The sequence below is a fragment of the Perognathus longimembris genome, chromosome 2, assembly GCF_023159225.1.
Source record: "Perognathus longimembris pacificus isolate PPM17 chromosome 2, ASM2315922v1, whole genome shotgun sequence".
In the NCBI taxonomy this organism is placed as follows: Eukaryota; Metazoa; Chordata; class Mammalia; order Rodentia; family Heteromyidae; genus Perognathus; species Perognathus longimembris.
Window position 1 is genome coordinate 25,409,228 of NC_063162.1, and position 14,462 is coordinate 25,423,689.

At 46.8% G+C, this 14,462-nt stretch overlaps 1 protein-coding gene across 17 annotated transcripts in view; it reads right to left on the minus strand.

Moving 5' to 3' along the window:
- The window catches only part of Lcor (ligand dependent nuclear receptor corepressor), an 80,268-nt gene extending 77,200 nt beyond the window's left edge, over positions 1 to 3,068 (minus strand). For 3 of the 17 annotated variants that reach the window (XM_048338568.1, XM_048338557.1, XM_048338562.1), the window contains exons 1-2: positions 2,944 to 3,068; positions 1,949 to 2,022 (exon numbers count right to left, since the gene is read on the minus strand). Coding sequence is in view for 3 of the 17 variants with exons in the window: in XM_048338556.1 (XP_048194513.1) it covers positions 2,944 to 3,040 (97 nt within the window). In the remaining 14 variants the exon portion in view is untranslated. Of the gene's footprint in view, positions 1 to 1,948; positions 2,023 to 2,273; positions 2,619 to 2,943 lie in introns of those variants that run through there. The other 14 variants (XM_048338558.1, XM_048338569.1, XM_048338556.1 and 11 more) reach the window with 12 other exon arrangements.
- Positions 3,069 to 14,462: the final 11,394 nt, after the last annotated feature.

The following is a 14,462-nucleotide window of genomic DNA, read 5'->3' on the forward strand; positions in this document are numbered from 1 at the left end:
CTAGTGGCAAGAGTGCTTGCCATGAAGCTCTGGGTTCGATTCCCCAGCACCACATATATAGACATAGAAAACGGCCAGAAGTGGCGCTGTGGCTCAAGTGTCAGAGTCCTAGCCTTGAGCAAAAAGAAGCCAGGGACAGTGCTCAGGCCATGAGTCCAAGGCCCAGGACTGGCAAAAAAAAAAGAGTAATAGAACACTAGCCAGTGAGTGAAAGCATCAGGTACTGAGTTTGAATCCTGCCTCAGGCCATAAAAATAAATAAAAAAGGTAAGAGAGGTAGAAGGATTTTAAAGCAAACAGAATCATAAGGTAAACAACTTGTTAAAGCTGTCCAAACTAAGACAATATTAATTTAAGATTAAGGAATCTAAGGGAGGCACTCCTGGCTCACACCTATAATTCTAGCTACTTGGGAGGCTGAGATTTGAGGACTGCCTTCAAAGCAAGCCAGAGCAGAAAGTCTTATCTCCAATAAACTACTCAGAAAAAGCAGGAAGTGGCGCTGTGGCCCAAGTAGTAGAGTACTAGCCTCAAGTACAAAGAGGCTCAGGGCGGCCAGGCCCTGAGTTCAACCTGCAAGGGGGGGGGGGGGGATCTAACCAAGATTTTATAATCTTAAAAACAAAAAAGCCCTTGTGGTAAGAGAAAAACTAGGAGTGAGGGAAGGGGTGATACTGAGAAATGTACTCTTTACCTGACTTATGTAACTGTAAACCCCTCTGTACATCAGCTTTACAGTAATGATTTAAAAAATCCTACTGAACAAAACCAATAACTAAGTGAACACTACAAGATGTAAAAATTACTCAAAAGAATTTCAGCCTTTTACATTAACCAACCATTCTGAAAGTGCATTAATTTCATGTTGTCAAGATTTCTTACATATACTGTCTTATGATGGTAAAAAATGCTTAAGCCAAGGCAACATTTTGACAGGCTTGAAAGAATAAAACAAGCAGAGACAGAGCAAATGATAGCTGAGAGCCAAAAGGCTATTTCCTGAAGAATAGAGCTGGGCTTGGATTGGCTGGATAAAATTTTAACGTATATTCTCATAACACAAAAATCATAGCCCCCCCCCAATAAAACTACCTATGCCTTCACTATTTACACATTCTTAAAATGTACTTTTAACCTCTGAACAACCGAAGTGATAACAGATACCTTACAGCTTGCATTATTTTGGGTGTTAGTCTAAATAAACCCTTAATAAATTCACATTACCCATTTTCGAAAAGAAAAACACTTCAAAAACAGAAAAGCGTATATTCTCTAAAGAAAGGCTACCTTACTCTTTCACTTGTTTAAAGTTTCGGTTTTGCTGTTTAATCTACTATAGAACACATCTCTGGTCGGACTCGGTAAAAAGGACGGACCCTCCTGTCAAGCTAAAAGGCTCAAACACAAAGACTAACCTAACCAAGTGCGGTAATTCTTCCAAACTGAGCCTCTCCACACCCCCTCCACCCTTCCCCCCCCCAACAGATATGTCTATTAAATCAGTGTCTGTTCTCCCCCTCGCACAACAAAGAGAACTTCTCACCGCATGAAATTGCCGCTGAATGGACACCAGAAAGCAAGATTTGCATAATTCCTACTAACGAAAAACCCCGTCGGGAAAGCGGGGAAGAGGGGGCCCAAAGCGAACCGGGGGAGAATCTCCCGGGTTCTAGAGGGGAGACCTGGTTCTTGCCGGGGATGAGGGGCGGGCTGGAATTCTGGACCTCCCCGAGGACTGGGCGTGGGGGGGGGGGGGACACGGGGACCGAGGACGACAAGAGGGCATTTCCTCACATATCGGCGGTAGAGGCAGCAGCAGCAGCAGCAGCAAAGCAAAGCAAAGCAAAGATGAGGAAATAACAATGCTGAGGACAGGAGGGGCAGACACAGGGATGGACCGGAGCTAGGGGGCGGCGGGCAGCGCGGAGACACCACACGGGCCACTTACTTTTCGGAGGGGGGTTAAATATATGAGTTAAGCCCTTATGGTCCCGTCGGCCGCCGCACAGAGAGAAACGGGACCTTGGGAGAGAAAAAAAAAAAAACAACAAAAACAAAAAACAGACAAAACAGTGTGAGAGGCGCAGCTCGGCCGCCCGGCCCGGCCCCTCCCGGGCGTCCCCGTCCGCACTCCCCGCCGGCCACCGGCGAACACGCCGCCCCGTGGCGACCCGGGTCCGGGAGGCGGCACCACCGACCAATCCCGGAGGGAACCGGGACGACCCCCCCACCCCCGTCTCCCCGCCCAGCCCCGCGGGCGCACTCGGTCTCACCCACTCCTCCCCCGCCGCGGGAACACCGAACACAAATCCGCACACACCGACCCGTGGGTCCAGGACTAACTCCCCGGCCGCCGCCGCCGCCCCCCGCGGCCATGACACCCCACTTGGCTCGGTCAGGAGGACGCGGGGCCTGTGACAGCTCCGGCTCCCTCCGCCCCCATCTCCACCTCACGCCTCGCACACGCCCGAGAGCCGGGCGCGCCGCCCGCCGCGCGTGCCCGCGGGGACCGGGCGCGCCGCCGGCGTGGGGGAAGGGTGCGGAAGGAGAGCGGCCGCGGCGCCGCGCTGCCCAGCCCTCGGGACACCCGGAACAGCGGCGGCGTGCGGGACCAGCCTCCACAATGAGCCGCCGCCGGCGCCCGGCTAGGGGAAGGGAAGGGAGGGAAGGGCGCGCGCGCGCCGAGAGCCCGCCCCGGGAGGCGCGAGGGGAGGGGACCGCGGAGCCGAGCGCCAGGCCCGCCGGAGGTCGCGCGCGCTCGTGCGCACTCGCGCTCCGGGGGGTGGGGGAGGGAGCCGACCCAAGAGGGCGCGCGGGCCGGAGAAGCACAGCCTCTGCCCCGCTCCCTCCCTCGTCCCGGGGCGGCGGGCGGCGAGGCAGCCCGCCAGTCAGCGGCGGCCGGAGGAAAACTGTGGGGAGGGGAGGGAGACGGGACGGTCTCACCTACACGGTGAATGAGCTTGTGGCGCCACGAGTCCAGTTCTTGCCGAAAGCCGCGTCTCTCAACGGAACATTGCTGCCGCCTACACACCCTCGCCATCTTCTGCCGCCCGCCCGGCCCAGCCTCCGCCGCGGCTTCGCGCACGCCCAGCCGCGTCGCCCGGGGCCGCGCACGCACCCGCGGCCTGGGCGTCGCGCCTCCCGCCGGGGGCGGCGCGGGGGCAGGCCTGGCCTCACCTCGAGGTGGCCCCGGGGTGGCCCGAGTCCAGCCGAGCCTCGTCACGGGGCCCGCGGTGCCTCAGGATCCTTGGCCGCGTCCCCCGCCGCCGGCAGCCTGCCCGGGACGGCGCCTTCTCCCGCCCGGAGACCGCCCCGCGCCGCCCCGGCTCGGTCCCCCAAGGCCACGGCTGCCCCTTCCCTCCCCGGGGCTTTTGTGTTTCCACAGGCCCCATTTATCACTTCCCCACCTGCCTGTCGCTCCGCACCAACTGTTGCGAGTTCCGTGTCACCGCCGCCTCCAACTTTCCGGTCGAAACTGCTCCTGCCTCGGGAGCCTGGTTTAAAGAAGCAAAAATAAGATTAAGTAGACGTACAAGAGCCCTAAGGTTTGCAAACAGGTACTCCTAAATTTTTAGAAGACAGCCAATTTTTGTAAGCCCCGCAAAAATGGAGATCGGAAAGTTTCTTGTTGCAATGAGAGGTTTCAACTAGTAAGGCTAATCACGGGTGAAAAAAAAAATCCCAAAACAGATTCAAAAATTGTGCTAAAGTGAGCATGGATTTCGAAAGGAAGCTCAGGAGTACAACAGCAGACTGTTGAGAAATGCCCTAATTTCGGATTCCAGGGAAGGACTCGAAATAATTATTCCACCTCATGTTATAATTAAACTACCTGGCACTGGGAGCTACCAGTCCACAGAAGGCTGTTCTTAATAATTCCTTGATTTTTCTTGGGGGGGGGGGAGAAGGAAAAGTCTGGGAGAATTAAAGGGGAAAAGGGAAGGTGGGGAAGGTGAGAAAGTTTAAAAATCAAAAAAGAAAAGCATCCCGGGAAACGAACAACGAGCGAGAGACAGGAACCTGGAGACCCAGCCTCTTTCCCACCTTTGGAATTTAAGGTCTTCGCCTGCAGGCTTTAATATTTAAATTTTAAAGTCCTTAAATATTTGACCAATCTCACTGATGTATCAATTTACATTTTTCCTAAGACTGTGGTGGTAGTTTTTAGAACCCAATACTTGTGGAATGAGGGAGTGGCATTTCAAATCCTAAAAGCTGATTGGGTAAGAGTGACTTAAATTGTCTGAGTGGAAGGCACCTTTGTCCCCTTACTCCCCTCTGAAAGCCAGAAATTAAAAACCAGTTCCTTTAGGGGAAGGAGGATGGTGACTCATACCTGTAATCCTAGCTACTCTGGAGGCTGAGATCTCAGGATTAAGGTTGAAAGCCAGCCCTAGCAGAAAAAGTACAAGAAGTTTTCCACCAAAAAGCCAGAAGTGGAGCTGTGGCTCCAGCGATAAAGCACCAACCTTAAGCAGAAAAAAGTAAGGGAAGTGCCCCTAGGCCCTAAATTCAATCCCCAGCATTTGAATACAATAAGTAAATAAGCAGTTCTCAAAAGGCCACACTGTTTGACTGGTGTACTGTCAGCTGAACAAAAGTACCGAGTTTGGATGTACTTAATAGTATTCTGAGTGGTGGAGGAAAGGATGAATATGATATAAAAGATTAACCATCCCTTAAAATGAGATGGAAGCATATCTTATCACCAGCCAACTTCCCTTATTCTCCACTAGATGGTGGAATTGAGTTTTTTGTCGCTCTTAAGAGATTTTTCTGTGGTATTTGGAAGAAATATTGTTCATAAAGATTTTTGTTTGTGGTGGGCCTAGGGCTTGAACTCTAGGCCCAGGTGCTGTCTCTGAGCTTTTTTGCTCAAGACTAGAGCTCTACTACTTGAGCCACAGCTCCATTTCCTGTTCATTTTTTCTTGTTTTGTGGGGGAAGTTTATTGGAGATAAGAGTCTTGTGGACATTCTTGCCTGAGGCTGGCCTTGAACAGCCATCCTTAGTTGTTAGCTTCCTGAGTAGCTAGGATTACAGGCTTGAGCCACTGGCACCCAACTTTCATAAAGTTTTTAACTAAAATAAATTGAAAACCAGTATATTTTAAAACTACCCCCACATAATTTGTTTAAGAATGATCAAACCAAAGATAATAAATACTTCCTCAGTATAATCTCTTGATGAATCTCAGGCATACAGATTCAGAGACTTCTAGAAGTTTCAGAGATCAGTTCTAAATTGAGACATAAGTTTTCTCACTTGAGCATGGAATTGGAAGTCCAGACAAATAAGGTTGATTACGGTTACATAGCTGCTAGGTAGAAGGCGTCAAAACCGAGAAGACAAATTCCCAATTCCCAACTTAATGCTATTTCCACTGGTCCACTTTGAATCTCAACTTGTGCATCATTTAATTTAGGAGCCAAGATATTCTTCACTACTCACAACATCCTATTTAAAAGACAAGTTCCTTGATCACAATAATAGTATTATTTACTAAATACCTACTATGTGATTAACATCAGAATAACAGTGCTATGAAGTGAACTTTGTTTGACCACATTTTCCATTGTAGGAACTCAAAATTCATTTGCCCGAGGTCACATAGCTACCACTGGCCCAATCACAACCTACCTAAGATCTCTCTGACTCCACAGCTCTCTAAATTGTGAAGTCCATCTACAGGACCACAGCAGAGGATTCTTTAATTCTGTGTAAGATAATTCATACACAGTTCCTGTCTTAATCTGTGTACTGTCATGGGTACTCAAAATACACAGTAAAGCTTGGGTTCTTTTTTTGCCTTTTTAAGTTTAGGTTGTCTCTAATTCTCAATCTTCCTGCTTCAGCCTCCTGAGTGCTGGGAATAAAACACAATTTCCAATTTCTGCTTTGGGCTGCCATGTGAGGAAGGTTTCATCTGTCAATTCTTTCCCATTGCAGGGAAGTCAAACAGTGAAACACAGTAGTTAGGAGAAGAGGATCCAAAGAGAACATGATTGAAACTCTGGATCCATCCCTTCTTGGCTGTGTAGTTTTGACCTGTGAACTTTTGTGGTCATTAATTTCCTCAAATGAAAAGATCATAATAGTGTTGAAGATAGTGTTGGTGTGAAGATCTCTGGTTAAGTTGTCTGTGCTGTTTGTGCTGTCTGTGCTGTTCTTCTGTGAAGAAATGACAGCAGTGACATTGGCCTTTTTAAAAACAATATTACCTACGGGCACCAATGGCTCAGGTCTATAATCTACTTTAAAGCTACTCAGGAGGCTGAGATCTGCGGATCTCAGTTTGAAGCCAGCCTAGGCAGTGTAAGGTCGGCCCCTGGGAGGGCTCCATGCAGATGCTCTCGCCTGCTTAAAGTCTCTGCCCAGTACCTGCGTTACTTAGGTAACTGGCATACTTAGAGAGCCACCTCCCCTCACCAGACCATACCTCCCCGCCCCTGCCCTAGATAAGGCTTGGGTGGGCAATGGGTTGCCCCTTCTCTCTGGCCTTGAGTCATCTTGGCCACAGGCCAGCAATTCAGGAATAAACTTTTCTCCCCTGCCTGAATACCACATAGCCTCCTTTATGGGCTACCTACTTTAATAAACCTTATATATGGGCAGGAAAGTCCATGAGACTCTTAAGTGGAGCTGTGGCTCAAAGTAGTAGAGCACTAGCCTTGAGTGGAAAAGGCTCAGGGACAGCATCCAGGCCCCACGTTCAAGCCCAATGACCACCACCAACAAAATAATAAAATAAAAAACAATATTCTCTACCTTCCATGTTCCTGGATTGGGAAAATTAACATTGTAAAAATGTCAATATGATCCAAAGCAATCTATAAATTCAATGTAGTACTCGCAATCAAAAATTCATATGGAACAACAAAAGACCCCAAAGAGCAAAAGCAATACTTAGCAGGCAAAATAGTGTTGGAGGAATAACAATACCAAACTTCAAACTCTATTACAGAGCCATAGTAATGAAAACAGCTTAGCAGAATAGGAAAAAATATACATATTAGTCGTCAGTATGTCACAGTTTGCTTTTTGCTTACCACATACTTTTAGTTCTTTCTGGATCTGGATATGGTAGCATTTCACTTTCTGGACCACATGCTTCTTGTGGCCCATGAATTAATGTAGCAGCAATGCTAAGCCTGACCCTCAGGCTGGTCTTATAAGTGCTGACTGAAAGCTCCAAATCCTCTTCACACTCCTCGTGTGATGGCAACAGAAACATTGAAGGTAGTAGCTTACTCTGTCAACTCTAGTCCCTGAGTGAACCTGATGACCTGAGCTATTTTGCTCACTCATATTATGAGCCCGTGGTGGTCTTAAAATATTCAGGTTCTGGAGCTGGGAATGTGGCTTTGTGGTAGAGTGCTTGTCTGGCATGCACAAAGCCCTGGGTTCGATTCCTCAGCACCACATAAACAGAAAAGTCCAGAATTGGCACTGTGGCTCAAGAGGTAGAGCACTAGCCTTGAGCAAAAAGAAGTCAGGGACAGTGCTCAGGCCCTGAGTCCCAAGGCCCAGCACTGGCAAAAAAAAAAAAAAAATTAAGTTCTGGGTCAATTTCTTACTTCAATTCAAGTAGATAGTCTTTGACTTTTCCCAAATGGAACCAATATCTAGGTCCAGCTTGGGCTCAGTCAATGCAGACCCTTTCCTACAAGACTATGGCCTTGATTTCTACCATGGATCAGTTTTATTTTCTCTTAAAAACTGTAATCAAAGACAGTTGGTGGTTCATGCCTGTGGGGCACACCTGGAAGTCAACTAGCTGGCGCCGCCTGTTTCTCAGTCTTGGGGCCAAGTGTGGCTAAGATGGCGACGCCTAACAACAATGTGCAGCTGCTACAAGTGTCTTTGGTTATAACCCGGAGGCAGTTCTGTGGGCTTTGACGCCCCTGGCTCTTCCGCCCTTGATGGACATCTCATGCCTCCCCTTCCTGCCGATCTTAGACCTGATTGGCTCCTGTGCCTTATATTAGTGACACATACTTCCCCAATAAATGAGATCTTGCACCTACTTGACTCCCAGGCTGTCTGATTGTCCTCTGGTGAGGGAGGGCTGGGCGGGCGGTCTGTCGACCCTTCTCCTTTCTTGGCTCATCTGGTCGGGGCGTGCCTTCCCCCGTCTTGTCTTCCCTGTCTCTCCCGCAGGTCGAGGGAGCGTTGTGGGGGGGGGGGACGCTAAAGACCCGACACATGCCCATAATCCCATCTACTCAGAGGGCTGAACTATAAGGATCACAGTTCCAAGCAAACCCAGGCAGCAAAATCCATGAGATTCTTACCTCCATTTAACCACTGAAAAGCTTGGCGCTGTGGCCCAAGTGGTAGAGTGCCAGCCCCCAAACACTAAGTTGAAACCCCAGAAGATGGCACCAAAATAAACCAACTTGTAATCATATACTAAGCACTTTTTCTCTGATTCCTATCAGAAAAGTCTGTGAGACTCTTTTCTCTAATAAACCACTCAGAAAAAACTAGAAGTGGTGCTGTGGCTCAAGTGGTAGAGTGTTAGCCTTGAGCACAAAGAGGTTCAGGGACAGCACCCAGGCTCTTGAGTTCAAGCTCCAGGACTGGCAAAAAAAAAAAAAGCATATATAAATAAAAATTTAAAAATTACTGGACATGAGAATGAAGAGAAATAACAAATAACCAGGGAGGAAAGACAGAACATAGAAACACAGTAAAAGAAGGCCTGGATTCTTAAAGTATTAAAAGAGCTCTTTACAAATACATGACTCCCTTGGGAACCAAGTTCATGCCTTTTCCCAAGGAGGTTTTAGAAGCCAAGAACTAAAAATACAGGCATTCGTATTAAGTATATATCTGGGTTCAAATTTCAGAACTTTCATATACTAACTATGTAAAATTTAGAAAATTAAATTGAGCTTTTACTTAATCTAAAATAGGAAAAAGAATATCTACCTCACAGACTTATTTTAGGATTTAGTGAAATAATTAATAAGGAATGCCAACACACCAATAACAGATCTGGGTCTACTTCCTGTTATTACTCATGTGTCCTTGTATAGTCTGGCTTGTTATAGGCATTTCAAAAAATAAGAAAAGAAATAAATGACTCCAAAAGCTCCATTCAAGCCCAGAAGAATCACATCTGGCCTCAGTGTAGCATACCAACTGAGTTGGGAACGTGAGCTCTACACTGTCAAATCTGCTCAAAGGCCTCAAGCAAATTGGAAAAAGAATGAAATGACAACTTTGGTCTGGCTTCTTGGGATGAGATGCCAAGACATAAGTGAGTTGGGCACTAGTGTTCCAAGGATCTCTTTTAGAGGGCACCAAGGGCCAAGTGGTGTACAGTAGCCCAGATAGACTGTCCTACTCAGTTCCTGACTAACTGTGGGCATCCCTCTGGCCATGCCTCCTTCTCAAACACAATTAAAATTTAAAATAGCACAATTGTAGGGAGTAGTGGGTAAAACATAGGTGTCTGGTGTTATGAGTGAGAGTGGCTAGGATATAGGCAGCAGAGGTAATCTGATTGGAAACCCTCTCTGACTGGTAGGTACTGAAAGCTCACACCTGCAATCCTAGCTACTCTGGAGGTTGAGACCTGAGGATTAAAGTTTGAAGCCAGCCCAGGCAGGAAAGTCCAGGAGATTCTTCTAGTCAATTAAACACACAACTCACACAACCGCCAGAAGTAGAGCTGCAGTTCAAATGTTACAATGGCAGCCTTGAGCAAAAATGCTAAGGGAACCAGGCATGGGTGACTCAGGCCTGTAATCGTATTTACTCAGGAAGTTAGGATCTTAGGATCACAGTTCAAAACTAGCGTGGTCAGGAAAGTTTGTGAGACTCTTACCTCCAATTAATTACAGAAAAAGCCAGAAGTAGCACTGTGGCTCAAGTAATAGAGTGCCAGCCTTGAGCAAAAGGAGCTCAGGGACAGCACCCACTCAGTCCCAGAGTTCAAGTCCCAGGATTGGGGGACGGGGGAACAGGGAACAGAACAGACCTGGATAGAGGAGACAAGAAAACAGACAGGAAGGAAGAAAAGGAACAAAGGAAGGAATGAAGGAAGGAACAAAGAAAGGAAAAGAAGATTTTCAACAAATATCAATATCAAAATGGCAGCCAGACTCAAGTAAAATAAGGAAGTAAATTTAAAAATCAGGAGCTGGGAAAGTGGCTTAGCAGTAGAGTGCTTGCCTGGCATGCATGAAGTACTGGGTTCAATTCCTCAGCACTATATAAACAGAAAAAGCCCAAAGTGACACTGTCGCTCAAGAGGTGGAGTGCTAGCCTTGAGCAAAAAGAAGCCAGGGACAGTGCTCAGGCCCTGAGTCCAAGACCCAGGACTGGCCAAAAAAAAAAAAAAATCAGAGACGCTCCCCTCCCACCAAACCTCATTTTTATTTTTAAATATTATTAAAGAGATATTGGACAGGCTTTCTAAGTCTGCCTCCTCCTTTGTCTTCTTTCTTGTCTTCTTCCAGGTCTTAAAGATGTTTTCCTGTATCTCTGTGTGTGTGTGTGTGTGTGCGCGCGCACGAGTGTACGTGTGCGCACTCTGGTGCACACGCGCACGCAGGCACTCACATTCCCATATACGGCTTAGTATTCAGCCAGACTTAGGTGTCCCAGTAGAGAGTAAAGCTAAGAATAGCTAAGGGGATCCTTTTTTTTTTTTTTTTGCCAGTCCTGGGCCTTGAACTCAGGGCCTGAGCACTGTCCCTGGCTTCTTTTTGCTCAAGGCTAGCACTCTGACACTTGAGCCACAGCACCTCTTCCCACTTTTTCTGCTTATGTGATGCCGAGGAATCAAACCCAGGGCTTCTGCATGCTAGGAAAACACTCAACGGCTAAGCTACATACCCAGCCCAAGCCAAGAGGATCTTGAAAAAGTAAACTACCACCAGAGGGGTTTCCCCTCATCAGCACTCTTTCTCTGTCTCTCTGTCTCTGTCTCTGTCTCTGTCTCTCTCTGTCTCTCTCTGTCTCTCTGTCTCTCTGTCTCTCTCTCTGTCTCTCTCTCTCTCTCTCTCTCTCTCTCTCTCTCTCTCTCTCTCTCTCTCTCTTCTCCTGGGGCTTGAACTCAGTGGCTGAGCACTGTCCCAGGCCTCTTTGTGCTCAAGGCTAGCCCTCTACCAACTGAGCCACAGCATCACTTTCAGCTTTTCCTGAGTTGTTTATTGGAGAGAAGGGTCTCACAGATTTTACTGCCCGGGCTGGCTTTGAACTGCGACCCTCAGACTTTAGCCTCCTGAGTAACTAGTATTAGTGGTGTGGACCACTGGTGCCCAGCCAGCCCCCCCCCTTTTTTTTGCCAGTCTTGTGCCTCGAACTCAGGGCCTGAGCACTGTCCCTGGCTTCTTTTTGCTCAAGGCTAGCACTCTGCCACTTGAGCCACAGCGCCACTCCTGGCCATTTTCTATATATGTGGTGCTGAGGAATCGAATCCAGGGCTTCATGTATATGAAGCAAGCAAGCACTCTTGCCACTAGGCCATATTCCCAGCCCCCAGCCCTTTTATTAAAATGGTAAAAATCTGGAGGTTTCATCAATGAGTAGATACCCAAAGAAATCCAGAAGGTTACTTGTCTTTTGGGTGGGTTCACCTATCTTCACCTATCTTACCCACCCAAAACCATGGTCTGAGGATTGCAAGTGGCTAGACTGAGGTAAAGCTCCAGATGAGAACCTAAGAGCCATCATTTTGAGTCTTGACTCCCATTTTCTGCAAGGAGAGCAGTATCTTTCCCTTTTTCCATCTTGTGCTAAAATAAATCATTGCTAAAACTTTCACCTTCTGAGTCACTCCTTTCTATGAGACACTTTGAAATACTTTTTCATGAGTGGGTCTCAAGAACTTGTGATTTTGCATGGAAACTAGGAAGCTGAGAGAAGCCCTCACCCAGTCTCTGGTGACATTTCCACTTCCACTGACAGAGTCAAATCCAAGCTCTCTCCTGGAGTGGAGACACGTAGGAAGCCTTCTGAACTATGTGTTGGAATCTGTAAAATTCTAAGTATGGAATGCAACCTGATGACATGGATTCTGAGCCTTCTAGGTCACAAATTCTGGCCCTAAGGGACCTCTCTAGGCTAGGCCCAGAAAACATATGACAGAAACTCAGGAGGGTTGTGGGAAGAGCACTAGATAAGCATGGCTTTAACGTGGGCTTTACCACCGAGTGCCCTGCATTTTCTGGCCCAACTAGACTATTGTTCTCAAATTATATCTGCAACCAGGTGCTGGTGGATCCCTATTGTAGTCTCAACTACTCAGAAAGCTGAGATCTGAAGATCACAGTTCAAAGCCAACCTGGGCAGAAAAGTCTGAAACTTTTTTTTTTCTCTCCCATACCAGTCTTGGGGTTTCAACTTGGCTCCGGCACTGCCCCTTACCCCTTAGCATGTTTTTTTTTTTTTTTCCCCTCAAAGCTGGCCCTCTCTCACTTGAGCCACAGCGTTTTTTGGAGGTAAGAGTCTCATGAACTTCCCAGCCTGGGCTGGCTTGGAGCCCAGATCCTTAGTCTCAGTCTCTTGAGTAACTAAGATTACAAGCATGAGCCACAAGCACGTACCTAAAATTTCCTTTCACAATGTGCCTTCTGAAGGTATGGAGGCTTTAAGAAAAAAATCATAGCACATATCAGTACAGATTCTCTGAAGATATGGCAAAGGTGTGAAGGTAGAAAAACGACTGAAATCTGAGACATGTTCAGTTAGACTGGCTTATTTGTTGCAGGACTTCCCAGGGATCTTGTCATTGATCAGCACTTTGCCTTTTAAAGAAGGGATCTGGTATTTAACATTAAAAAAAAATACATTTGACTACTGAAAGCCTTCTTTTCATTAGGATAACAGAGCAGTATCTTGTTAAGCTAGATCAGGAGATTGTACCTCTGGGAATGTTGAAAAAAGGTGCTTTTAGAGGTAACCTTCTTAGGATCTTAGTTTCTTCTTTACTACATTTAACAGAAAGTCTTAGAAGGAAGTACAGGGTTGGAGCTGTAAATGGCCATGTAAGCAGGTTGAAAGCACATTAGCCTCTATATGTAATCTGATATCCCAAGTTAGATCTTGGAACACAAAAAGGACTTTAGGGGGTTAGAAAAAAACAACAACACACTAGTGAAATCCAATCTGCAATTTAGCTACTACTAAACAGTTAAAACAGTGGCATATAGTCTAGAATTCAGTTAATCGTAATGTACTAGGTTCACCTCTTTTGGCCACAGGTGTAAGTAGGTAAGGATTTACATAGAGTATATTAAACTATCTTGGTAACTCTTCTATAAATCTAAGGCTATTAGTTAGTTTAAAAAACTTTTTTTTTTTTTTTTTTTTTTTTGGTCAGTCATGGGGCTTCAACTATGGGTCTGGGTGCTAATCCCTGAGCTTTTCATCTCAAGGCTAGTGCTCTATCACTTGAGCCACAGCACCACTTCCGTTTTTTTGGTGGTTAATTGGAGATAAGAGTCTCATGGACTATTCTGCCTGGGCTGGCTTTGAACTGCAATCCTCAGATCTCAGTCTCCTGAGTAGCTAGGATTACAGATGTGAGCACTGGCATCTGGTTTATCTTACTTTTTTTTTTTTTTTTTTTTTTTTGCTAGTCCTGGTGCTTGAGCTCTGTTCCTGAGTCTCTCTGTGCTCAAGACTGGTGCTCTACCACTTAAGCCACAGTGCCACTTCCAGCTTTTTCTGAGTAGTTTATTTGGAGGCAAGAGTCTCATAGACTTTCCTGCCCAGGCTGGCCTCAAACCACAGCCCTCAGATCTCAGCCTCCCGAGTAACTAGGATTACAGATGTGAGCCACTGGCAGGTGGCTTATTTTACTTCTTTGAAAAGCACATTAGAGGCTGGGCAATAGCAGCATATGCCTATAATCCTAGCTACACAGGAGGCTGAGACATGAAGATTGTGATTCAATGCCAGCCTGGGCAGGAAGGTACATGAAACTACTATCTCTGATTAACCCACAAAAAGCTGGAAATGGAGGAGCTATGACTCAACTGGTAGAGTGCTAGCCTTGAGGGAGAAAGCTCAGGGACAGTACCCTGAGTCCAAGCCCCAGGACCGGACACACACACACACACACACACACACACACACACACAGAGATCTAAAAGGATCACACGAACTGTTTGCAGAGGTTGAATATTAGAGGCTGCTCCATGAGTTACTGATCCTGAACTAGACTCCTTATGTCTCATATGGGATGGTCATGGGTGAGGGAGAGGTAGAAGTAATATTCCCAGCAAACCCCCACAGGACTAACTGAGCTGAAATAAGGAAGTGTCAGAGTTGCGCTCCCAACTTGTCAACGGCTAGAAAGTAATGTTCTAATGCATACTTCAGCTTCCAGGGGTATGAGCTGTTTGAGATTGCACATCTTGTTTCTCCACCTGCCTGCTTAGCCAATTATCTATCACATAGTTTAAATGATTGTCTTTGTACCTAAGGTAATTTTTTTGTTAGGG